This window comes from Oncorhynchus masou, chromosome 21 (genome assembly GCF_036934945.1).
Source record: "Oncorhynchus masou masou isolate Uvic2021 chromosome 21, UVic_Omas_1.1, whole genome shotgun sequence".
Taxonomy (NCBI): domain Eukaryota; kingdom Metazoa; phylum Chordata; class Actinopteri; order Salmoniformes; family Salmonidae; genus Oncorhynchus; species Oncorhynchus masou.
The window spans coordinates 25,002,774-25,030,030 of NC_088232.1; the positions used below are offsets into that span (position 1 = coordinate 25,002,774).

The 27,257-nt window shown below is 42.4% G+C and overlaps 1 protein-coding gene across 2 annotated transcripts in view; it reads right to left on the reverse strand.

Moving 5' to 3' along the window:
- LOC135508005 (tectonin beta-propeller repeat-containing protein 2-like) overlaps positions 1-20,790 on the reverse strand; it is a 35,851-nt gene extending 15,061 nt beyond the window's left edge. Inside the window, exons 1-16 of one of the 2 annotated variants that reach the window (XM_064927871.1) lie at positions 20,588-20,790; positions 17,613-17,858; positions 17,299-17,427; positions 16,867-16,998; positions 16,560-16,717; positions 16,010-16,316; positions 15,363-15,495; positions 14,711-15,187; positions 13,721-14,457; positions 13,290-13,473; positions 12,870-13,043; positions 10,438-10,618; positions 9,933-10,074; positions 6,197-6,437; positions 4,996-5,085; positions 4,559-4,792 (exon numbers count right to left, since the gene is read on the reverse strand). In XM_064927871.1, the coding sequence (XP_064783943.1) occupies positions 4,559-4,792; positions 4,996-5,085; positions 6,197-6,437; positions 9,933-10,074; positions 10,438-10,618; positions 12,870-13,043; positions 13,290-13,473; positions 13,721-14,457; positions 14,711-15,187; positions 15,363-15,495; positions 16,010-16,316; positions 16,560-16,717; positions 16,867-16,998; positions 17,299-17,427; positions 17,613-17,834 (3,541 nt within the window). In that variant the 5' untranslated portion in view covers positions 17,835-17,858; positions 20,588-20,790. Of the gene's footprint in view, positions 1-4,558; positions 4,793-4,995; positions 5,086-6,196; positions 6,438-9,932; positions 10,075-10,437; positions 10,619-12,869; positions 13,044-13,289; positions 13,474-13,720; positions 14,458-14,710; positions 15,188-15,362; positions 15,496-16,009; positions 16,317-16,559; positions 16,718-16,866; positions 16,999-17,298; positions 17,428-17,612; positions 17,859-19,001; positions 19,170-20,587 lie in introns of those variants that run through there. The other variant, XM_064927870.1, reaches the window with a different exon arrangement.
- Between the last annotated feature and the right edge of the window lie 6,467 nt (positions 20,791-27,257).

Genomic DNA, 27,257 nt, shown 5'->3' on the forward strand with positions numbered 1-27,257 from the left:
TTGAAGAATCTCAAATCTTTTTGGGTTACTTCATGATTCCATATGTGTTATTTCAAAGTTTTGATGTCTTCACTATTATTTTATGATGTAGAAAATAGTAAAAATAAAGAAAAACCCTTGAATGAGTAGGTGTGTCCAAACATTTGACTGGTACTGTATATCAGGTGATCTATGAGCCAAACAATTTTCCTGGCAAGGTCACCAGGTCAGGACAAATACACTAAAAGCCCTATTTAGGCCTATTTTAGGACCAAAGATGGTCACAGGGCAAACAGTAAGACACGAGCACACATTACTAGTGTACTATGCCTTCAAGCAGCAACTGATGCTCACATGAAAGTGGAGAAAATATGTGTTCATACAGACAATTGACATTGGCTTACATAATCACATCAAATACTTATCATCAAAACAGAAGGCCTACCTTACTTTTAAAACGCACCTCACTGTGATGATCAATTTGAAGAAAGAACTTCAACAGCAGGTTGAAACAGTGTAGTTAGTCTTTGTTTCAAAGACTAACACAACGAAATGGACATTGCTTTCTAAGGCGATGATTAATTCAAAACTCCCATAAGCATATTAAAGCTTATGCATATGCATAAGCTTATGAGCCCAAGCCTGTAAAAAAAAAACGGAATTAAAATTATGATTGTGCCGTAATACAATACATAGCCTAAGGCATATCACACATGGTAGAAAAACATAAAATAAAACTGATATGTCTTTGGTACATAATTGGTCTAGCTTTTACTCCAAAATTAAACAAATGTGAGTAATGGCCTTTGAGTGTGGACAGTATTATAATGGTTACCATATGCTACGCTCCAAAATGTCTATCCATGAGTGGCTAAGTCCAATTATATTATTTTTACTATAAGATCATATAAAATAATACCACAGGACTATATGGTATTATTTTGTCAGCTAAATAAACAAGCCTACAGCCTATAGCTTGGCGCATAGCCAGATAACATTTGCCTACAGTAGGCCAATTCATATTCTGTTCTTCTGAAATACATTTTCTTCATATAATGTTTCTTTAGACCTGACTAAAGATAAATAATGGGTTTATTCTGAAGGTGTACATGAAATTGATTTATTATACTTTTTTAAATGTCGATGTTCCAAAGTGGCGCATCAGCGACTTGTATGTGTGCAGGCCTGGAGATGCTAAACATATTTATGCTAATTAGCGTTCAATTACTGTGAGCCTGGAAGTCTTGTGCATGACAACAACTGGCTGACAACATTTCATGACCGCCACAGCCCTAAGCTTACTAGTAGTTTTATCAGGGACAAGATGCCAATTGAGAAACAAATGATAAAACATTGTTAAAATGTTTCTTTATGTCAAACATGGAGAACCCACACAAGGCAGACCAATGCTTTGTGATTTATTTCCCCAGTCTTGATTATTTCCCTTCCAAAAATATAATTGTATTATATAGTAAATCAATCTTTTATAACAAATTACCTAAATGTTCGACACCCAATGAACGTCTTACAATGAAAAGTTTCACTGACAAATGTCTTTTCAATAAGCGATAACTTTCAAAACTTCCTTCATGAACTATAATGAACTGTGAAAGGTGTCAAAACACTCTTGTCCCTGTCCTGATTCCTGTGCAGTGTTCTAGCACGGAGACTTAGTGTCAATGACCACATGATCTAACAGAACACGGCTAAAAATGTGTGTACTCTCAGCTCCCTCCCCTCTCATGTTACATTGTGATGCACACATAGCCCAATACGGCCTGGCTACAGCTGTCTGCTGTCGTCACATGGCTGTCTATTTGCATCCAGCCACTTTCCAGCAGCAGAACATATACAACCTGAACCTCTTCAATAAACAAACACTGAAGCTTCTACCAAGACCCTGATGCATCTATCGAAGGGTTGAAATCTATCTGCTGTTAGATAACTTACTTTCCATGAATTTTAAATGACACCAACCTCTTGGAATGGAGGGTAGGGACTCATTGCCAAATGACGGTAATACATAGGCCTTATATCTCTTTAGAATCGTGTGTTTTCTACAGGCATGTCAGCTTACTGCTTGAGACGTGGTACAGCCCAAAAAAGTCTAAAAGGCAATGTAAACAGTTCACTCCAAAATAATATAAGGATTTCTTTGGAGAACTTATCAGACACTCCTTCATGGAGTATTGAAAGGTCTTGACTTGTAGTAGGAGGAACTGCTCTGATAATTTCCCTGCCTGGCATGAACTTTGACACCTTGCTCAAGGAGGACCTTATTACAAAAAAAGTCTTATGTAAGTACCACCTGCCTATACATAAGTTAAAAAAACTCCCTAGTAAAACTGAGGAAGCGAGTGACGTCTGCCTGCTGAATCTGTGTCAGCAGCCAACTCAAGACAATGCCTCTAGATCCAGATCCTCTGTTTCAGTAGTGCTAGTTTATTGCTCTGCCTGTATTCCCGAGGGGCGTAACTAGGACTAGAAAGACAACCTCACATGAACTAGGTCAAAGTCAGACTGCAGTTTGGAGGTGCGAGTACCATTGCCGACCACTGGGACATGAAACGTAAGCTGGTGGGGACACTACGATGGGCGTGCGAAAGTATGCAGCTACATGGAACTGACACCAAAAGACAGGCTGACATTTGACAGACTAGACATACAGCATGTGCTAGATAAGTATGTCACACTGGGAATAAATGTTCAGCTCTAATCAGTTATGAAATGGCCATTTATTTTTTAAGAATGCTTATTGCCTATATATAAAATGTTCCTTTAACATCTGCAAACAAAATGGCTTAGTTATTACTACAGTATAATGAAATGTGGAAAACATTTACACTGAACAAAAATATATATGCATAATGCAACAATTTCATACAGTTACAGTTCATTTAAGGAAATAAGTCAAAATAAAGAACTTAATTAGGCCCTAATCTATGGATTTCACATGAATGGAATACAGATTTGCATCTGTTGGTCACAGATACGTTTTAAAAAAAACGGTCAGAAAAACAAGTCAGTATCTGGTGTGACCACCATTTGCATCATGCAGCGCGACACATCTCCTTTGCATAGAGTTGATCAGGCTGTTGATTGTGGCCTCTGGAATGTTGTCCCTCTCCTCTTCAATGGCTGTGTGAAGTTGATGGATATTGGTGGGAAGTGGAAAACGCTGTCATAAACGTTGATCTAAAGCATCCCAAACATGCTCAATGGGTGTGTCTGATGTCGGTTACGATGCCGAATCAGGTCAAGACCCTAGTGAGGATGACGAGCATGCAGATGAGCTTCTCTGTGACGGTTTCTGACGGTTTGTACAGAAATTCTTTGGTTGTGCAAACCCACAGTTTCATCACCTGTATGGGTGGCTGGTCTCAGATGATCTCGCAGGGGAAGAAGCAGGATGTGGAGGTCCTGGCTGGCGTGGTTACACGTGATCTGCGGTTGTGAGGCCGGTTGGACATACTGCCAAATACTCTAAAACTATGTTTGAGGTGGCTTATAGTAGACTAATTAAATCAAATCAAATTCTATTTGTCACATGAGCAGAATACAACATGTGTAAACCTTACAGTGAAATGCTCACTTACAAGCCCTAACAAAATGCAGTTAAGAAAATACCCCCCCAAAAAGTAAGAGATAAGAATACCAAATGATTAAAGAGCAGCAGTGAATAACAATAGTGGGGCTATATACAGGGGGTACCGGTACAGAGTCAATGTGCAATGCAAATAGTCTGGGTAGCCATTTGATTAGCAGTTCAGGAGTCTTATGGCTTGGGGGTAGAAGCTATTTAGGAGCCTCTTGGACCTGCGCTCCGTTACCACTTGCCATGCAGTAGCAGAGAGAACAGACTATGACTAGGACGGCTGGAGTCCTTGACAATTTTTAGAGCCTTCCTCTGACACCGCCTGATATAGAGGTCCTGGATGGCAGGAAGCATGGCCCCGGAGATGTACTGGGCCGTACACACTACCCTCTGTAGTGCCTTGCGGTTGGAGGCCGAGCAGTTGCCATACCAGGCAGTGATGCCACCAGTCAGGATACTCTCAAAGGTGCAGCTGTAAAACATTGAGGATCTGCCATGCCAAATCTTTTCAATCTCCTGAGGGGGAATAGGTTTTGTTGTGCCCTCTTCACGACTGTCTTGGTGTGCTTGGACCATGTTAGTTTGTTGGTGATGTGGACGCCAAGGAACTTGAAGCTCTCAAACTGCTCCACTACAGTCCCATCAATGACAGGGATGTAAACAAATTTGTGCACAACATTTGATAGAAATATGTTTTTTGTGCATATGGAAAATTTCAGGGATCTTTAATTTCAGCTCATGAAACCAACACTTTACATGTTGCGTTTATATTTTTGTTCAGTATAGTTTTCCTACAAAACAGAGAGAAAATACCACAAAACTACTGCAATCAATCTCCCAGTGAGGCCACTAAATCACCAATTTAGCAAGCAAAATCGACGTTATTTTTGCATTTAGCATCTAGCCTAAAGTTAGCTACCTAGCTTGTGATCTGTCTGATGAGGCAACCAATGTTATTTCTATGTGTGAACAGTATGGTCTCACCGAGCTGGCTGAGGTCCAGCAGATTCCAGTGCATGCCAGTGGGGCAGCTGGTGGAGAGGGTGCGGATGTGGACACGGCCGTGGTGGTCCAGTCCCCACAGGGCATCGCGGCAGGCAGTGAGCTGCACCATCTCTATGTCCTGGGGCAGCTGGACCGTGGTGGGGTGCATCTGACCATCCTGGTCCCAAACACAGAACAGGTCTTTCCTGCTCTGGCCCAGCCACAGGAAGCTCCCTGCAGAGACAGAGAGATACAAACACAGTCACATGTTGGTGATGTAATACACAGAGAGACACAGATAACATGTAATGTAAATGTAATGTCAAAGGAGTGGTCTTCTTTATTTCTGTACATTTATTTGAAATGGGTTGTTGCCATAAGGTGGAGGGATGATAGTAATAATGTTATGTGTTCACAAAGAGTGGTCATCAATCTACCTTCTTTACTGAGTAAAGCTGAGGAGTAGACGAAGGCCCACTTCGTGGCAGAGACGGTTCCTCTGGGTACGACACCCTGCCAGAAAGTGCCTGTGGTGTCACAAAACATCACTGTCACACTAAACACCCTGCAGTATTATCACAAAAGTCACTGTCCATCTCACTGCCTTAACACACGTTGACCTTTGAGAAGGTGTCAGTAAAGAAATGCAAATAGTTTTTGCCTTAAAGCCCGTTCAGATAGAACAGCCGACATAAGGAGAGAAAAGATGACATTTGTGTTGTATAACAGCTGACCAAAGACAGGGAATTCAGATCAAAAATATAGGACACACGGTTGAGACCGTATCTACGGTAAAGGTGCCTCTTTACAAGGATGTGATGAAACTTTGAGAAAAAGTTGCCGCTTGTAGCAAATTAATTTGTTCTTAACTGACTTGCCTAGTTAAATAAAGGTTAAATAGAAATTATATTTTAAAAAATGTGTTGAAGAAAATAATGCTGTAGAAAACGAGTATTATGAAATATATGCACCAGAAACCAGGCACACTTTGCAACTTGTCAGAGAAATATCAGCAAGCTAGGGTCTCTAACTGCAGCAAAATAGCTAGTTAGCCTGCTTGGCTAAACACAGAACATCAGCTCACTGTACATATATTTATGTTAATATTATTCATTCCTTTACACTTGTGTGTATAAGGTAGTTGTTGTGAAATTGTTTGATTACTTGTTAGATATTACTGCACGGTCGGAACTAGAAGCACAAGCATTTCGCTACACTCGCATTAACATCTGCTAACCATGTGTATGTGACCAATAAAATTTGACTTCTTATTTAAACGGACCCGTCTCGTTTCAAGTATTTTGCTAAGATTTGACATGTTGAATATTGAAAACTCCAGCAGCTGACATGACACATTCTAAAACTACACCACTCAGAGTTCTAAAACTGCTTAAAACCATCTAGTCTCGTCTTGACTGGCTGTTGTACCTGAACTGGGCTGAAGGCTTAGCTGATGAAGTTCTGTGTTTCTATGGAATGTGGTTATGTCATCAATGGCTCTCCATAAAAGGCATTTTAATGCAGAAAACAACAATAAAAAAATGGCTCCTGACTGAACATCTGTGTTAACCCACCAAGCTTAAGCCTAGGCATTAGCTTGGTGAGTTAACAAAAAAGTATTGAGGTCTAATTACAAACCGCTGAGGCTGCCCTTGGCGACATGGAAGTCGTTTCTGCCAGATGCAATCCAGACGCCAGTGGTGTTGGAAGAGACCAGGCTGGGCTGGCACTGGGACTGCTGGGAGAGGAAGGCCACGCGGAGGCATTCTGCCACCCGCTCCACCGGGGCCTTGGTGGCCGTGGCCACGTTTTGAGTGGCCTGGATCAGCGTCTGGAACAGACTGCCCTGATCAAACACCACATAGTCTGTGATGCTCACCTGAGGGAAGGAACAAAAGGCCAGAAATAGATAAGCATTAGAAGGTGTGCCAGTCATCTCGGGGTGAAGTCTGTAATGCAAACCCTTTGACTTAAAAAAAAAATAGACATTCTTAAAAAACGATCGAAGTGCAAAATAGAGGACTTGTGGAAATTACGGGTGTGAGTAGGGCTGTTGCAGTGACTGTATTACCGCCACACCGGCGGTCACGAGTCATGAAGGCAGTCAAATTCCACATGACCATTTAGTCGCGGTAATTAGGCTTCTCCAAGCTCTGATGCTGCTGCTGGTCATTAGTAGCCTACCAAACTTGCTAACTGCCTGGTACTCAGTACTTTATTGTTCCTCTCATCACTCTGACATCAATGCAAATGCATTTGATAATCTGACCAAACACACTTCATGAGAGCCCATGAGCTCATTTCAATAGGTTATGCAACAGTGCAAGAAAAAAGGGTGATGGCCTCTACTAAAAATAGTAGAATCAGCTTTCTATAGGCTAGGCCTCCTATATTTATTTCTCAACTCTATAAAGCACATTGCTTATATTTACAACTGGTGTATAGCCTACCTGGCTGACATGAAAATAAACCACGGGAAAAGCATCCTCCATTCGCTATTTAGGTACATAATTTTTTTCCCGATGCCCCTGTTTCGAGACATGTACATGATAATGGTCCATTCCAAATCAAAACAAATGTCACACATACATTTGAAGTCGGATGTTTATATACACCTTGGCCAAATACATTTAAACTCAGTTTTTCACAATTCCTGACATTTAATCCTAGTAAACATTCCCTGTCTTAGGTCAGTTACGATCACCACTTTATTTTAAGAATGTGAAACGTCAGAATAATTAGAAGAGAGAATTAATTATTTCAGCTTTTATTTCTTTCATCACATTCCCAGTGGGTCAGAAGTTTACATACAACTCATTTAGTATTTGGTAGCATTGCCTTTAAATAGTTTAACTTGGGTAAAACGTTTTGGTTAGCCTTCCACAACCTTCCCAAAATAAGTTGGGTGAATTTTGTCCCATTCCTCCTGACAGAGCTGGTGTAACTGAGTCAGGTTTGTTGGCCTCCTTGCTAGCACACACTTTTTCAGTTTTGCCCACAAAGTTTCTATAGGATTGAGGTCAGGGCTTGTGATGGCCACTCCAATACCTTGACTTTGTTGTCCTTAAGCCATTTTGACGCAACTTTGGAAGTATGCTTGGGGTCATTGTCCATTTGGAAGACCCATTTGCAACCAAGCTTTAACTTCCTGACTGATGTCTTCAGATGTTGCTTCAATATATCCACATCATTTTCTTTCCCCATGATGACATCTATTTTGTGAAGTGCACCAGTCCCTCCTGCAGCAAAGCACCCCCACAACATGATGCTGCCACCCCCGTGCTTCATGGTTGGGATGGTGTTCTTCAGCTTGGAAGCCTCCCCCTTTTCCCTCCAAACATAACGACGGTCATTAAGGCCAAACAGTTCTATTTTTGTTTCATCAGACCAGAGGACATTTCTCTAAAAAGCATGATCTTTGTCCCCATGTGCAGTTGCAAACCGTAGTCTGGCTTTTTAATGGCAGTTTTGGAGAAGTGGCTTCTTCCTTGCTGAGTGGCCTTTCAGGTTATGTCGATATAGGACTCGTTTTACTGGATATAGACACTTTTGTACCCATTTCCTCCAGCATCTTCACAAGGTCCTTTGCTGTTGTTCTGGGATTGATTTGCACTTTTCGCACCAAAGTACTTTCATCTCTAGGAGACAGGACGCGTCTCCTTCCTGTGCAGTATGATGGCTGTCTGGTCCCATGGTGTTTATACTTGCTTACTATTGTTTGTACAGATTAAAGTGGTACATTTAGGTGTTTGGAAATTGCTCCCAAGGATGAACCAGACTTGGAGGTCTACAATTTTTTTTCTGAGGTCTTGGCTGATTTCTTTTGATTTTCCCATGATGTCAAGCAAAGGGGCACTGAGTTTGAAGATAGGCTTGAAATACATCCACAGGTACACCTCCAATTGACTCGAATGATGTCAATTAGCCTATCAGAAGCTTCTAAAGCTATGACATCATTTTCTGGAACTTTCCAAGCTGGCACAGTCAACTTAGTGTATATAAACTTCTGACACACTGGAATTGTGATACAGTGAATTATAAGTGAAATAATCTGTCTGTAAACAATTGTTGGAAAAATGTATTGTGTCATGCACAAAGTAAATGTCCTAACCGACTTGCCAAAACTATAGTTTGTTAACAAGAAATTTGTGGAGTGGTTGAAAAACTAGTTTTAATGACTCCAACCTAAGTGTATGTAAACTTCCAACTTCAACTGTATATTATTTAGTATATGTAAAGACAAGATTAAACCAATAATAGTCTGATGGGTGACAATATTAGCCTACCACTTGTGAATGATATATTATCACTTGTGAATGACGCCCAGCATCATGCCCATAGAAACAAAGCTGTTTTTTGTGACTTGTTTGAAACATAGTAGCACACCTCATGTAGCCTAGCCCAAAGGCCTAGATGTTTTAAAAAGTTTGTATCACAACTAAAGTGGCCAATTAAGCACATTCATCCGCTTCACATGGGGTGTAGAACCTAACTGGCATATATAAGCAGCGTGTGAGTTTCAAGATTGGGGAAGATCATTTTCACCATAAAAATGCAGCTTTATAATAAAAGCATTATAGCCTACTACCATGTGCGCATTGCTGCGCTTATAATGTGAAGAAATAGCATAACATGCGTTGCAAAATAAATGTACAAATACATGTTATTCAGTTATTGCGCACACACACTGCTCGCGAGTGTCTGTGTAGCCAAGCGCTAAAATAGAACTCGGATGTGTACAGCCTGTGCAAAAAAACAAAGCAGAGCTCAGGCCTTTCAAGCAACTCAATTCATCATTAGAGTCTTGTCACGCAGCCATACAATGTATTAAAAATCAAAACATATAGCCCAACATTTGTAGATCAACTAAAGTTACATGAATAACTCTAAAGTAAGCATATTTCTTTGTTAACCGCTCAACACAGAATATCCCTCAAATCGTTTGGGGAAAATATTTATATTTGTTCAATTGGATTCTTCATACTATAAAATAATGCCACGGAATTATAAGTAAATCTTGTCTGCTACAGCCATTTGACATAGCCACATCAGTACCTAACATAAGGACAACTCAGAGTATGCTATTCTGTTCTTCTGAAATAGACTACATGTTCTTCATATAATGTTTCTATAGACCTGTCTACAATAAATAATGGATTTATTGTGAAGCTGTAGGCTATATTACATGAATTTATTAGACTTTAAAAAAAATCCTTGTATGCTATGTGTGGAAGCCAGGAGATGCTAAATGTGTTTATGTTAATTAACAGTCAATTACCGTGAGACCGACAGTTATTTGCTTGACAATCACCGGCTGACAAAGTTTCGTGACCGCCACAGCCCTAGCACTGTGTGGGTAACATTGGATACCAACCTGCCACCAGTGGTCATCGTCCCCCTGGGGCTTTTTGGCAGTGACTCCAGTCCTGAACCACAGACTTCCACCGGTGTCCAGAGCCCAGGCCGTGTTGTTCTCCCCCAGGGCTATACAGATGGGCTCCAGACCTTGACTCTCACTTTCAAAGGAGGAAAAACACACACACAAATACGTGATGATTAGCAAAGAAAGCATAGCCAACATTGCCTGAGTCCTGAAGACGTGCATTAGCTCCCTTTAACTCAGCAGGCTAACGCAGTCTTCTGGTGTGCAAGAGAGCTGGATTTTAACCCAGGTTGGTCATACTAACTCAACTTTCACTGTTACTAGGCCTGTATGACACATCTTCCTTCCTCTTTTCAAAAGATGTGAAAGAGTCATTGTTGGATTACAATTCAATAGAACAAACACATGACAACCCGTATGAGTTTCACGAGAAGCAAGCATAGCTAACTCAACTATCACTGTTACTGGGGTCTATGACACACAGAAAAGGTTCTACCTGATTTTGTCGTACTTCCACATTTCCCCCTCAGAGCAGTAGCTGCTGAGGCCTTCTCTGTAGAAGACGGCCCTGTGTTCACTGAGGGCCCATACCACCCCGCCCCGTGCTGCGATCTGGGTCATTGGGCACGGGCAGTCCACCTTCACAGCCCGCGCACATGGACGGTCCACACTCAACCCTGCAGGATAGGACCACAGTCAGGGATTAGTCTGTGAGTTAGTGCATTTGTTGTGTTTTTTTTGTGAGTGAGTGAGTGAGTGAGTGAGTGAGTGAGTGAGTGAGTGAGTGAGTGAGTGAGTGAGTGAGTGAGTGAGTGTCTGTATGTAAACAGAATGGTAATCATGCCAAGTTTAGACTACTATTTTTCTATTTTATTTAACCTATATTTAACTAGGCAAGTCAGTTAAGAACAAATTCTTATTTACAATGACAGCCTACCAAAAGGCAAAAGGCCTCATGCGGGAACAGGTGCTAGGATTAAAAATAAATATATATAAAATATAGGACAAAACACACATAATGACAAGACAACACAACACTACATAAAGAGAGACCTAAGACAACAACATATCAAGGCAGCAACACATGACAACACAGCATTCTAGCAACACAAAATGGTAGCAGCACAAAACATGGTACAAACAATATTGGGCACAGACAACAGCACAAAGGGCAAGAAGGTTGAGACAACAATACATCACGCAAAGCAGCCACAACTGTCAGTAAGAGTGTCCATGATTGAGTCTTTGAATGAAGAGATTGAGATAAAACTGTCCAGTTTGAGTGATTGTTGCAGGTCATTCCAATCGCTAGATGCAGCAAACTGAAAAGACGAGCGACCCAGGGATGTGTGTTCTTTGGGGCCCTTTAACAGAATGTGACTGGCAAAACGGGTGTTGTATGTAGAGGATGAGGGCTGCAGTAGATCTCAGATGGGGGGGGAGTGAGGCCTAAGAGGGTTTTATAAATAAGCATCAACCAGTTGGTCTTGCAACAGGTATACAGAGATGACCAGTTTACAGAGGAGTATAGAGTGCAGTGATGTGTCCTATAAGGAGCATTGGTGGCAAATCTGATGACCGAATAGTAAAGAACATCTAGCCATATTACCAGTATAGCAGGTTCCCAGTTTCTTAGTTTACCATATCGAATTGAAAGTAAATGTGCCACTAGAAATTACAAGCCTGCAGCAACACTATGCCCACCAATCACTAATCTTCAATTTCTTTGATGTCGGTCTCCAAAGTGTATATTTATCTCGTTGCCACCACCCAATTTCTGTGACAAATCCTGCCCATTTCAGAGGGTTTCTCTGAGGCTAGACAGAGGCAGACATACACAGCATGTAATTTAATGAACAGGCCTCTGTGTCTGTTGACTCTGGATGTGTCAGAACAGCTGCTAGAGTCATGCTTCATGTACAACTGACATCCTTACACAACCAGGGAAATAATATTACTCGTCTTGACCAGCAGGGTCAGCGGTGTTGTTCACAAGCCATCATGCTTCATGTACAACTGACATCCTTACACAACCAGGGAAATAATATTACTCGTCTTGACCAGCAGGGTCAGCGGTGTTGTTCACAAGCCATCATAATACAAGGGACAGATATTATTTTGTAATGTTTGGGATTTATTCGTCTTCATTATTCTCATCCCAAATATGGCATCTATACAGCACTATGATTACCTCTAAACTAATTTAGCCATTGACTGATGATACTATTTATTATGGAGCCTAAACAGCTCCATCTAATGGCCAATTGGTTAATTGCATGAACTTATTTGCCGGCTTGAGACTGCCAATGAACAGGGTCATGATGTAATTCTTTATGCCCTGAGGCCACCTGCTGCTGAAACCCTGAAGTCTTGTTTCAAATGGAGGAGTGAATTGAATAGTCCATGAACAAATCTTACATTTAAAATAAAGTAAAATGGTTTGTAACAAAAGCCATATTATAGAAACTTCTTGTGAGCACCTTTTCTATGCAGCAATGAATTTGCTAAATGTAGTGGCAGATTTCTTCATCTTTACTCCATAGCGGAATGATCAAGAGGGTGTCAGGTAGCCCAGCGGTTAGAGAGGCAAGACAGCAAGCGGTAGGTCGAATCCCGGTTTCAATTGGAAAAGTCTGTCGATTGTTGAGCTGGCAACTGAAGGGTTTCTGGTTTCAAACCCTAGATGCCATTGCCTGCCGTTGTAACCCCCGGGGCGGGGCGCCCAGCGTGGTAGCTCCCCGCACCTCTCCAAAATCATGTATGTGTGTCTTTCGGGGGGGGTTGGGTTAAAAGAGGAGGTCAAATTTCAGATGAACCCTGTAATGTGGTTTGACCAATAAAGTGATCTTATTCTTAAAGCAGATAGTAAAGAAGAACAAGACTCATGAGTATAATCACAAACTCCTTCCCTGCGGTTAACTATCTCACCTGTCTGCAGGTAGAGGTCTCCGCTGGTATGGATGATCCAGGCTGTGTCTTCACTAAGCGCCACAAAGGCAGAATCCTCCAGGGCTTTGTACCAGTGCCTCTTGCCTTTGATGGTGACTTTACCACATGCATACGCTGTCATGGTCTTCTGTTCCACCTTCCATAGTAGGGACCCTGAAATGAAATCAGACTTCAATGTAACAGCCATGACAAACCACTAGTATTTACATCCAAAGGAGAAATCTTGGGTAATGAACTTACCAACTCCCAAAAGTACCAACACATTGAATGCTCATCTTAAATATAGGCAACAACGATGTAGATCAGGTACCGCAGTACCTTCTATCTATAACGCATAATACAGCGATAGTGTGAATAAAAGTGTCTGGCGCTAAATGATCATATTTTAGACATCCTCACCTGAAGGTGACAGTGCCACCTGCTGCACGTTCTCCTCAAACTTCTGCCAGCTCAGTCCCCCATCTGGGAGAGCACTGCAGTACAGGCCTCCTTTAAAGTCCAGGCACCAGATGTATCGGTCAGTCACCACCAGGTTCAGAATGCCACAGCCTGGCCCTGTGTAGCCCATCCAGCTCTCTGCTAACTACAGAGGAGACGAGAGGAAAGAGGGTTCAACCAGGGACAGAACTGTTGGTATTGGTGATGAACAACATTCTATGGTGAAAACTATCCAACCGTGTAACAACAATCAAATGAGTCAATGCTTCTATTTTGATGTGACACTACTAGTCATATAGTGTCAGAATGAAACTGAATGCAATGTACTGTAGCAGCACACACACTGAGGAAGGAAGCAGAAACATCACACAACATGTTGTGTGTTATATTACTGTCTTGTCTTGGTCCTGCTGCCCGATGTTGGAGCCCTGGAGGTTGAGGGCGTTGAGGCCATCTCCAAGGCTGACACTGGAGGCTGAGTACGGGACTCCCTGGGTAGCATAGATATCCTCCTCGTCACTGGAGGGGCACTGCTCAGGCTCCTGGGAATAACACATCTGATCAACACAGCTAGGAGGCTCCAGATGGTGCGGGTCGTCCTGGTCCTCAGAGTCATCCGGTCCAATGAGGGGGCTCAGGAAGTCATCCTCCTGCTCCTCAGTGGGGTCCTGGTCCTCCGAGGTCTGCATGTAGGCAAAGGTGCACTCCAGTAGAAGGTCTACATCTGGGGTAGGGGCTTCTCCCTGTTTGTTCGTGGCCAAGAGGTCATGGCCGTTCTCTGGGTAGGACTGACACTCCATGTCCTGGAAAGGCAGGGACGCGGGGCAGGAAGGAGGCCGAGTCCCAGGGGGTTGAGTCTGAGGGTCCTGTCCCTGGCCACCACCCTGGCTCTGAGCTCCAGAGTTATTTAGTTCTGGGGAACCTCCACTGATGGATCCCTCCTGGTCTGGGGATCCGCTGCTCCTGCTCTGTAGGTCCAGACTGCTGCACATGAGACTGGTGTGGTCGGAGGCGGATGGGGGCTCACTCATAGGGGTGCTGGCCCCCCCGTCGCTGCCCCCTCCTCCATCCTGACTGCAAATGCTCTCGGACCAGCTGTTGCGCTGCTCACAGATGCGGTTTCCACTTTCTGTAGAGAGAAAAAGAGAGAGAGAGAACATAGCCGAAATTAAGTTTCAACATTAATGTATTGAATCCAGACTCATATGGAAAAAGTAAATTCTAAGACAAGCAATTAACTTTTTAAAGCTATCAAAATGCTACTTAGAGCCATTTTGGAACATTTTGTGATCAACCAGAGCAAAGAACACTAGACCTCAAAGTTTTCTTGGCCCTTTGTTGAAAATCAGAGCCTTACCAAATTGGTCACTACTGCCACTCACCTTGTCTCCTCCTCTTTGCCTTTTTCTTGACTTTAATGGCCTTGACCACCAGCTCCTGCTGGAAGTCCTCCTGGTTGATGGCACTGTAGCGGCTGGAGGAGAGGTCCGACTGCTCCGTGGTGGTTGGGGTGGAGAGCATCGTGCCCTGAACGCTATCCCAGGACGTTATGGAGCTGCTGCGGCTACGAGACTCACTGGTGCCCCCTACACTGGCCCCTCTCTGGTGGCTCAGTCGCTCCCCCACCTCAGGCCTCTCCACCAGGGCTACGGCCTCTCCCGCCTCAGGGTTGTCACTCAGCTGGTCCTGCTCTAGAACTTCCTCTACCTCTTCCACCTCCTCATCCACCAGCCTCTCCCCGTGCTCTGTGATGATTGCCATGGTCCTGATAGGCTGGGCTGTCTCCACGGAGCCGGTGGGCGGGAGCAGGATGGTGGGAGTGGTCAGGGGAGAGGTCAAACGGAGGGACAACTCAGAAACTGGACGGGAAGAAGGTTAAGAGGGAATGACTATAGAGATAGAAGAAATTAAAGGACTAAAGAAAGTTATCTGTAGATCGTGATTGTCTCTCTTTCCACCGTCTGGTTGGTTTGAACTGTAGTCCAAAGTGGTTTCAATGTATTCAAGCAAACAAAATACAATATGACATCTTACTGTTGGAAGCTAGGCCCTCAGGAGTATTGGAGATGCGAACGATGTCTCGATCTCCTTTCAAGATGAAGATCTCATTTTCAGTGCATGACACAGAGACAATGTCCCCGCAGCTTTCCAGTGCACCGATGATCACCTTGAAAGTCAAAGACAAAATAACATTGACAGATCGACTTCCCGTAAGGGCTCGAACACACCAATAGCGTTTGCCTGCCGAGAGTACTTGCGAACCGAGTGAAAAACGATTTTAAATGTAGAATCGCACGAAAATGTCAGCAGTCAGACGTCAACGGGAGATCCACATTCGATGCGATGTGTGCGACCTTTAGAAAGAAGAAACACTCTGACAGGACACAAAGATGGCTTCAATTACAGGTACCTGTATTCTCTAAGCTGATTCACTTACCCGATTATCTTTCATTATTCTCCATCAATATATAATTTGTAACACATGCAATTCACACTTGATTACCTTGTGGTTGAGGCAATCCAATTTAAGATGGCTTAAATTACTACATTCTTTGCAGTCTCAACTGATCCACTTCTAACCACCTCTCGCGATTACTCTCTAACAAAACATTGTAACAAGCGCTAAATAAAATACATGTATTATTAGTTTAGTATCCATTCCTGCCTGAGGACATCTTTACCTGGTTGAGGCAGTCCAACACGTAGACACTGTATTCGTTCCAGCTGAGGACCCAGCCCTCTCTGAGGAAGCAGCTCACCAGGCCCAGCTGCCTCTCCTGGGGCCGATAACCTCCTGTGGGGGCTGGCCTGGGGAACAGCTCAAACTGGGGCACCTGCTGGTTGAACAGAGGCTTCAGGACCCGCGTGTCCTCCACCAGTCCTCGCACGTCCGTCCGCCACAACCTAAGACCAGGCCTCGCTGCATAGACCAGCAGGCCACTCTGCTTACACAGGCCTGGCTGGAAGCACGCACCAAACTTCCCATTGCTTCGAGGAAAAGAATAACGCAAGAGACATATATAAGATATACACATAGCTTCAGAGCTTAGATTGTTGCACTGTATATTCCTCTCTGGTTTAATACATCAGAAAAATATGAAGAAGCTCAGCTGAGAAAATGTAAATGTCTCAATAAATTGTCTGAAGGGGACATACTTGATTTGTTGCTGAAAAGTCACTGATGTAGAAGTTGTGGTACCTTTTAATGAATAAGTACAACATGTAGGTTACCTCTTCCTGGGCTTGGTGCCCAACTGCTGCAGGGCCTGCTCCTGAGTGTAGAAGAGCAAGGATCTCTGATGAGAGGAGATGAGCAGGACTTTCTGACTGTACTCCAGCTGGACAATGGCTGAGGGCTCCTCAAACAGCAGCACTGGGTTACACACACCCTAAGGATATGAGCATACAACACAGGTCAAAGCTCCAACCACAATACTGGGTTACATACACCCTGAGTGCATAAAGGTACAACAAATATGTGAGAGAAGATGGTTAGAAAACAAACAGCACATAACTGAAAGAATAAAAGCTGCTATACCTGATCCAGGTCCACAGCAGAATACACAACTTTTCCTTTGTCATCACCAGAGAAAAGCTTCATTCCATTGGCACTCCAGGCCAAAGCAGTGACTGTGCTTTTATGCAAACCGACCACATCGAATCGCCTGAGCTACAGAAAAGAGAGGCCTCAGTGTTTCGCTACACAAAGGGATACATTTACTTAACACATAATATGATAAGATGTACTTTAATCCATATGAGATGGACATTTGTCTTGTGCTTTTTCCCCCCTCTCGAACCCCTCCGATATACACACAGACACACACACTAAAGGCTTGAGCAGTGCATGTGCTAAGCTTGCACCTTTCCATTTTAAAAGGGAATAAAATAAAACAACAACAAAAAAGCTCAAAACATGACACTATCTTTACTCTTATCAACAGGGCAGTTGATTGGTTGGTTGGCATACCTGTTTATTCCTGCCTGGAAGTTGAGACACCAGTTGAAAGAGAGCAACCCGACCAGACGCTGTGCCCACTGCCACCAAGTCATCAAAACAACTGAGCAGCTTCACTGTTGTGATAGCTTCAGATTTCCCCTGGGAAGATACAGTAACATGTCAACAGTAAACATAATGACAAACTTACTTATTGGGGGGGGGGGGGGGGTAAACTTGGTTCATAGAATCACTAATAATTGGATGTTTGTTATCAAATTTGGTTTAGGGTAAAAGTGCAAAATAATTAATAAAATAAGCAATGCATGAAACAGTGGCATACTCACCTCTATGTTGTACTTGTTCATCTGGCAGACCCGCCTGCAGTACAGATAGAGCATCCCAATACTGCTCCCCACAGCAATGTAATCACTGTTGGTGTCCAGAGCAGTCAGGTAGACCACTACAGAGCGGAAGCCTTTCTGAACCTTGGCAGGTATTGCATTGAGCAGGTAGTACAGGGGACAGAACTCCCTTAAGGCGCTCTGTGGAGGGGTTTGGGCTGCCATGGTGGACAGGCAATGTTCTGCTCTCTGTGGAATAGGAAAAGAAGGCATGGCAATCATAAACATGGGAACACATGAATGATAGACATTACTTTTTTTCACCTTTATTTAACTAAGCAAGTCAGTGAAGAACAAATTCAAATTTTCAATGATGGCCTAGGAACAGTGGGTTAACTGCCGTGTTCAGGGGCAGAACGACAGATTTTTACCTTGTCAGCTCGGGTATTCGATCTTGCAACCTTTCGGTTACAAGTCCAACGCTCTAACCCTAGCTATCTGAGCATTTTACCAATCCCTGCAGCTGTACATACCCATCTGTAAATAGCCTATCCAACAACCTACCTCATCCGCATATCGTTTTGATTTACTTTTTTGTACACCAATATTTCTACTTGCACATCATCATCTGCACATCTATCAGTTCAGTGTTAATTTGCTAAATTGTAATTACTTCACTACTATGGCCTATTTATTGCCTTAACTCCTTACTCCATTTGCACACACCTTACATATATTTTTCTATTGTGTTATTGACTGTACATTTGTTTATCTCATGTGTAACTATGTGTTGTTGTTTTTTGGCGCACTGCTTTGCTTCATCTTGGCCAGGTCCCAGTTGTAAATGAGAACCTGTTCTCAACTGGCCTACCTGGTTAAATAAAGGTGAAATAAATAAAATTTGAAAAAAACTAGGCTACCTGACAACATGTATGGCATACAATGATTATATAATATTTGGCTACGGTAAATACAGTGTGGGACCAGGCAAGGTAGGTACCTAGCTAGTTGCTACTGTGGGGTTATCCTCAATGGTTATCCTCCAATTTTCACACCTTGCTTCTACTTCTCACTAGCACAAACACAGTTAGCGCTAACTCCACATCAACTGAAACTAACCTTACCAAATATCTCTCCATAGTGGCCCTAACTAGCTAGCTGACTAACTATAGTAAATAGATAGTGACATCACTTGGAGGTCCAAGATGAAATCGTATGAAACCGAAAATACTGGGTAGCTAACGATCTTGGACTAAGGCACAACCAGGCCAACAGCAGTTTAAGTAATGTTGACGTTTAAGACATGACAAGCTAGCTAGCTAACGTTAGCTAGCCTAGCTAACGTTAGCTAGCTACAAAAACAAAATACAAGACTTGTTTACACAGACTTACATTCGATTGTGTCCCTATATCCTATTATCATATAGATGACAAATACGTTACGCTAAAAGCATGTATAAAAGAGAGAGCTGACGACATTGCTGTCGCACACTTCTATGAATTATTATTCGAGAACATCTCTTATCATGCAGATGTTTCCGTCTCGAGCTATGGAGTATGAACGTCAACAAACCCCACCACACCACTTCCTTGTCTCGCGGGAAAACACAATCATGCATGACTGCTGTGCCAGATGAGACGTTTATTGACAGGTTTATCAATATTGTTTATTTTCTCTGTTGTTGTGTCAAAGGCACCTTTATTATTACCAATATTTGTGTATTTATTGACACAGTCTGTGAACAGCATCCATATGTGTATGTGCGAGGAGAAAGTGTTGAATTTCAATAGAATACGTGAAGCAAAGATATGTTGGGTCCATAGACTTAACGTTAGATACACATCGCCTTGTACATTTACATGTACGCTAATAATTCGATATTAAACTGATTATGGCAGTAGTCATGGAAACACCTTACTCCGTTATTTTAATCGGCGTAAGGTAAAAATCGAAGTCAGCAAATGCTTGCTTTCGAATTTTTCGAAATTTTAGGATGTGTAGTTATAGCGATGTATCTTCGCATGTTCTAGCACATGCAGCGCGAGCTTCTTTCTTTTGCGCGAGTGAAGTGAGTTCGGAAAAACTGAACGTATGCGGTTGAAGAAAAAAAAAACACATACCAGAGTTTTATGTCCGAACTCGGAATGTTGGAAACTTTATTTTGGTTTACGATTTTCATAATTTATCAAAGTCCCATCAGGTAGCCTGATTTCAGATGTGTCCATGTAAACAGGGTTATTAGGGAAATCATTTTTCTTGCAAAGCATGTCAACGTTTAAATCTAACTATTATATTAATCTAACTATTCACAATGATCATATTATTTGTAGCTTTCCCATTATGGCGTCCATGAGAGCCAGAGTTTGCGATTTACTGCCACTTGCATTTGTGGAATGTATCCTCACGAGTATAATTCATTTGGTGATCCGTCCTTGTGACCTGGATGAAATTATGTGACACTTCCTTAAACCATGTCCCACCCAGTTGACTACTTCAAAATTGTGAAAATCCTCAATGACGCTGCCCATGCTAAAACTGTCTTTTGAGCACAAGCCTTCTATCTAGCTCTATGGTTGGAGTCAATTCCTCTGGTTGCCCAGGTTTTTAGCTGTCAACTCATAATAAGTTGTTATTGAAATCTACGCCTACAGTACACCTCTAGCATTGCTGAGCATATTTCAATGCATGAAATGCACTTATGAGTAGATTTTTGCAAACAAATACACAGAAATATCGAACGCCGTTTGGGTCTTTTCGTGTCAAAAAGATACACATCAAATAACACTATTTGACGCGTCAAATAAGCTTGTTGACCAATCGGGACCTGAATATGACTACACGTCACATAATAATTTAACATGTTCATACATTTTTACATAGTTATTACAGATTGATTACACTGTCACTCGTATTTCACATGTCACCACGATTCATCGATACTTATGCTATGTTGCTGGTCAAGTTTTGTTTCCCGCACCTGCCGCTGCCAGACGACCGCAGGAACACTTCCCGAGCTCTGGACAGCTGGTCATGAACAAGCTAGCTAGCTGATGGATGCAAACAATGTTCTTCACCAAAAACACAGCAAAACGATGTAATCCGTTTCAGTAGCTATAGTTAGCTAGCTAACGATCTAGCTGGGTGTCATCTTCTAAAATATCCCTAATTTATAAAACAGTTCTTATTTGATAAATGGTGGTCGGACCCACCTATGCGAAGCTAGCCACAATAAGGATTAGCTACATTAGTGGAATTTGCGGTTCGCCATTAAAATAAAAGTCTAACAGAAAGTGATGCAAATGAATACAAAAAGTTGAATCATGCCATAATCGAATAGATCATGCTAAACGAGGTTGGAATGTTCTTATATAAATCCAACAAAAGACAATAATTAGTTAAATCTGTTGAAATCCCACTGGATGTATTAGACTTTAGAATTGCATTGGGGGCATACTTATTTCACTGTACAGCCTTATGGAATGTGGATCAATGACATTGGGTATCAGTCTACTCAGTGACACCCAGAGAAGATTAGCTTCGTAGCTCTTATTGCAGGACTCTGAAACCACTGTGAATTGAGACACATTTATTGTACCAGTCAACCTACTATGTATATTGAACACTATTCCAGAGGAAAAACAATACAATGTGGATGTTTTGGAGCCTGATAACTCTTGGGGAGGACTTTGGGGGAAAAGCACTTGGGTACTGAGTAGGCTGATACCCCATTGCATTGATAGCCAATCCTTAGGTCAGGCTGTACAGTGCAATATGAATGTCAATACACACAATAGGATGACTGAGTTGGTGATTTCCCACAGTCAGAGTCCCACAATAAGAGCTATGATGCTAATATTTGCATAAACTCTACACAATTGTGTTCTGTGGGTGTCACCGAGTAGAATGATACCCAAGTTCATAGCTCCAAATTCCAACACTCCAACCTTGTTTAACATGATTCTAGTCTAAATATGGCATGATTCCACCAATGAACCTTCTGCATCACTTTCAAATATGGACTTTTCTTTTGAAGGCGAAACGCAAATTCCACTATTGTGGCTAATCCTTATTGTGGTTAGCTTCACAACACATAACGGTCCGGTGAAGCCATACTAGCCAGATGACACTAGCTGGCTGCTTATAACGGTAGTTTTGGGCAACACGGTGAAGTGGTTGGCTAGATAGTTATTTCAATAGGGGAACAACAAGTGGATACCTAGCAAATACTACCTAAATCATTGTTAAGAATATTGAAAATGACAGTATCTACTGGTCATTGTTTTCACACTGGTTGCATTGGTGCTAGTTAGGTAACGTTACCAAGCTAGAGAGGTAGCTAGCTACCCCAGAAGTTGCTAATTACATCTGTATCAAAGATATTTGCAAACATTTTTGATCCTGTTCTTTTGATCCTGATCTAATTTCAAATGCTCACACAGACATTTTACTATTTGGTCGAACAAATAATGCCTTATTACCAACTGTTTTTAATGTTACAGCTTTGACAATGATCGTAATGGCTTGCACATGCAAATTCAGCACACACAACATTCTATATTTTTTATTGTTGATCAGCTAAGTCAGCTAAGAACAAATTCTTACTTACAATGACGGCCTACCAAAAGGCAAAAGGCCTCCTACGAGGTTGTTGGCTAGGATTAAAAATGAAATATAATATAGGACTAAACACACATCATGACGAGACAACACAACATTACATAAATAGAGACGTAAGACAACAACATAGCAAGGCAGCAACACATGACAACACAGCATTCTAGCAACACAACATGACAAAAACATGGTAGCAACACAAAACATGGTACAAACTTTATTGGGCACAGACAACAGCACAAAGGGCAAGAAGGTAGAGACAACAATACATCACGCAAAGCAGCCACAACTATCAGTAAGAGTGTCCGTGATTAAGTCTTTGAATGAAGATATTGAGATGAAACTGTCCAGTTTGAGTGTTTGTTACAGCTCGTTCCAGTCGTTAGCTGCAGCAAACTGAAAAGACAAGCAACCTAGGGATGTGTGTTCTTTGGGGCCCTTTAACAGAATGTGACTGGCAGAACAGGTGTTGTATGTGGAGGATGAGGGCTGCAGTAGATATCTCAGATAGGGGGGAGTGAGGCCTACGAGGGTTTTATAAATAAGCATCAACCAGTGGGTCTTGCGACGGGTATACAGAGATGACCAGTTTACAGAGGAGTATAGAGTGCAGTGATGTGTCCTATAAGGAGCATTGGTGGCAAATATGATTGCCCGAATGGTAAAGATCATCTAGCCGGTCGAGAGCACCCTTACCTGACGCTCTATAAATTATGTCTCCGTAATCTTGCATGGGTAGGGTGGTAATCTGAATCAGGGTTAGTTTGGCAGCTCAGGTGAAAGAGGAGTTATTACGATAGAGTAAACCAAGTCTAGATTTAACTTTAGCCTGCAGCTTTGATATGTGCTGAGAGAAGAACAGTGTTCCATTTAGCCATATTCTCAAGTACTTGTATGAGGTGACTACCTCAAGTTCTAACGCCTCAGAGGTAGTAATCACACCTGTGGGGAGAGCGACATTCTTCTTATCAAATCACATTACCTTTGTTTTGGAGGTGTTCAGAACGAGGTTAAGGGTAGAGAAAGCTAGTTGGACACTTAAGAAAGCTTTGTTGTAGAGCATTTAACACAATCTGGGGAGAGGCCAGCTGTATAAGACTGTATCATCTGCATATAAATGGATGAGAGAGCTTCCTACTGCCTGAGCTATGTTGTTGATGTAAATTGAGAAGAGTGTGGGGCCTAGGATTGAGCCTTGGGGTACTTCCTTGGTGACAGGCAGTGGCTGAGACAGCAGATTTTCTGACTTTATACACTGCACTCTTTGAGAGAGGTAGTTAGCAAACCAGGCCAAAGACCCCTCAGAGACACCAATACTCCTTAGCTGGCCCACAAGAATGGAATGGTCTACCGTATCAAAAGCTTTGGCCAAGTCAATATAAATAGCAGCACAACATTGCTTAGAATCAAAGGCAATGGTGACGTCATTGAGGACCTTTTAAGGTTGCAGTGACACATCCATAACCAGAGCAGAAACCAGATTGCATACCAGAGAGAATACTATAGACATCAAGAAAGCCAGTCAGTTGATTATTGACAAGTTTTTCCAACACTTTTGATAAACAGGCCAAATAGTACTAGGCCTATAACAATTAGGATCAGCTTGATCTCCTCCTTTTAATAAAGGACTAACCGTGGCTGCCTTCCAAGCAATGGGAAACTCCCCAGAAAGGAGAGCCAGGTTAAAAAGGTTGGAGATAGGCTTGGCGATGATAGTGGCAGCAACCTTAAAGAAGAAAGGGTCTAAATTATCTGACCCAGATGGTTTTTTGAGGTCTAGTTTCAGGAGCTCCTTTAGCACCTCGGACTCAGTGACTGCCTGCAGGGAGAAATTTGGTTTCGGGCAGGGGAAAAAGAGGAAGAAGCATCGAGGATAGTAGCATTAGAAGGGGAGGGAAATTAGGAAATGTTGGACGGGCAAGAAAGCATGGCTGAGTCAAATAGGAATCTTGACTTAATGAAGTGGTGATTAAAGAGGTCAGCCATATGCTTCTTGTCAGTAACAACCACATCATCAACTTTAAGGGACATGGGCAGCTGTGAGGAGGAGGGTTTATTCTCTAGGTCTTTAACCATTTTCCAGAACTTCTTGGTGTTAGACCCACAGAGAGAGAACTGCTCCTTAAAGTAACAAACTTTGGCCTTCCGGATAGCCTGAGTGCACTTATTTCTAATTTGCCTGAATGAGAGCCAGTCAACCTGAGTATGCATGTGCCGAGCCTTTCGCCAAATGCAATTCTTGAGATGGAGTAACTCTGAAAGATAGCGGTCGAACCAGGGGCTGAACCTGTTTTTAATTCAAATGTTATTTTCTATAATAGAATTATGTTATTTGACGTGTCAAATTAAAAGCTTATTTAACCTGTCAACTAGTATTATTTGACGTGTATCTTTTTTGACACGCAAAGACCCAAACGGCGCTCCATACAGAAAAACCAAAGACAGTACAGTATGAAGATGGGCTAAAACTGCTTCTCCAGATAACGCTTGTAGACAATGTCATGGCGACATTGGCTAGCTAAGTGCATGCGCAGAATCACTTCATCTGGTCTCACACACTCCTTCAAAATAAAGTTGTTCTTGACAAAAATTCCAACATGTCCGTTTGTCACTTTTATGAGGTTAGAGTCATAACATTGCCTCGATTCTAGTTTGTGCATTTAGATTTAGAGAAAATTAACAACTAAGGAAGAATTTTTCACTTCTCTCATTGACTTTTCAAAACATCAAACCCTAGCCTGATCTGCTTGGTCTGTTTCACATGCGTTCCCAGAAAATCTTGCGATGTTAAGCGTCTGAGTTTATAAACTTTGTGGAACGACCATAGATGGTCTAATAAAGTGACCGGATGTAGTTATTTGCTCTGACTCATGTGCAGTGTTGATGAGTCTGCAGTCTTTAGCTCACATAGCAGACAAGACCTGCTGTATGATGTACTACAAACCCATGGCAGGGTTAGACAGATGGGTATTCAGACAAGATTTACTTGGGTCCTAGTCCATGTGGGGGTAGAGGGGGAACTAAGCAGCTGATGTACTGGCTAAACAAGCACTTAGTAGTGGGGATGTGGATGTTGTAGTTTCAATGAACAAGGCAAATGCAAAAAGCCTGATATGGACAGTGATGGTGCAGACCACCCAATTTGCATATCGCCCCAACAGATCTACAGATGATGCAATCTCTATTGCACTCCAAACTGCCCTTTCCCACCTGGACAAAGGAACACCTATGTGAGAATGATATTCATTGACTACAGCTCAGCGTTCAACACCATAGTGTCCTCAAAGCTCATCACTAAGCTAAGGACTCTGGGACTAAACACCTCGCTCTGCAACTGGATCCTGGACTTCCTGATGGGCCACCCCCAGGTGGAACGGGTAGGTAACAACACATCCGCCACGCTGATCCTCAACACGGGGGCCCCTCAGGTGTATGTGCTCAGTCCCCTCCCTGTACTCCCCGTTCACTCATGACTGCACGGCCAGGCATGACTCCAACACCATCATTAATAAAGGTTAAATAAAAAATGTTAAAATAAAAAGTTTGCTGATGACACAACGATGAGACAGCTTATAGGGAGGAGGTCAGAGACCTGACCGTGTGGTGTAAGGACAACAACCACTCCCTCAACGCTATCAAGACACAGGAGATGATTGTGGACTATAGGAAAAGGAGGACTGAGCACACCCCCATTCTCATTGACGGGGCTGTAGTGGAGCAGGTTGAGAGCTTCAAGTTCCTTGGTGTCTACATCACCAACAAACTAACATGGTCCAAGCACACCAAGACAGCCGTGAAGAGGGCACAACAAAAACTATTCCCCCTCAAGAGACTGAAAATATTTGGCATGGGACCTCAGATCCTTAAAAGGTTTTACAGCTGCACCATCGAGAGTATCTTAACGGGTTGCATCACTGCCTGGTATGGCAACTGCTCGGCCTCCGACCGCAAGACACTACAGAGGGTAGTGCGTATGACCCAGTACATCACCAGGGCCAAGCTTCTAGCCATCCAGGACCTCTATACCAGGCGGTGTCAGAGGAAGACCAAAAAAAGACTCCAGCCACCCTAGTCATAGACTGTTCTCTCTGCTACCGCACGGCGAGCGGTACCGGAGCACCAAGTTTAGGTCCAAGAGGCTTCTAAACAGCTTCTACCCCCAAGCCATAAGACTGCTGAACATCTAATCAAATGGATACCCAGACTATTTGCATTGACCCACCTCTTCTATGCTGCTGCTACTCTCTGTTATTATCTATGCATAGTCACTTGAATAACTCTAACATGTACATTGACTCTGTACCGGTACCACCTGTATATAGCCCCGCTATTGTTATTTACTGCTGCTCTTTAATTATTATTATTTTTTAATTAATTATCATACTTTTTTAACGTATTTTTCTTAAAACTGCATTGTTGGTTAAGGGCTTGTAAGTAAGCATTTCACTGTAAGGTCTACACCTGTTTTTTTTCACCTGATTTGATTTGATATGGCAGCAGCAGTGGAATAGAGACACTAAAGGCAGGCATCTATTCCAAGTACATAGGAAAGTCGGGGAGAGGAGGACAGCAAGAAGAGACAGAAGAGAGGCTATTTTTACACGACTAAGAGTGGGTCACAGACGGTTGAATAATACTTTAAATGTGATAGGAAATCATCAGACAGGAAAGTGTGATTATTGCCAGGAAACAGAAACAGTGGAGCATGTACTGATACTGTGTGGGTAGTATGAGAGGGAAAGAGAGAGGCTGAAATCCAGTATGAGGGAGAAGGGGATACAGGAAAGCATACTGAGTAGAACGTCATTAGATACAGCCTCAAATATATATATATATATATATATATATATATATATATATATATATATATATATATATATATATATATATATATATATATATATATATTTTTTTTTTTAAGAGAAACGGGGTTGGCTTTAGTTTGTCAGTTTCTGGCCCACACTCAACTACAGTAGGTGGCGGTAATGCACCACAACGTTGGATGCCAACTGCCGATAAACCTCACCAAAGAA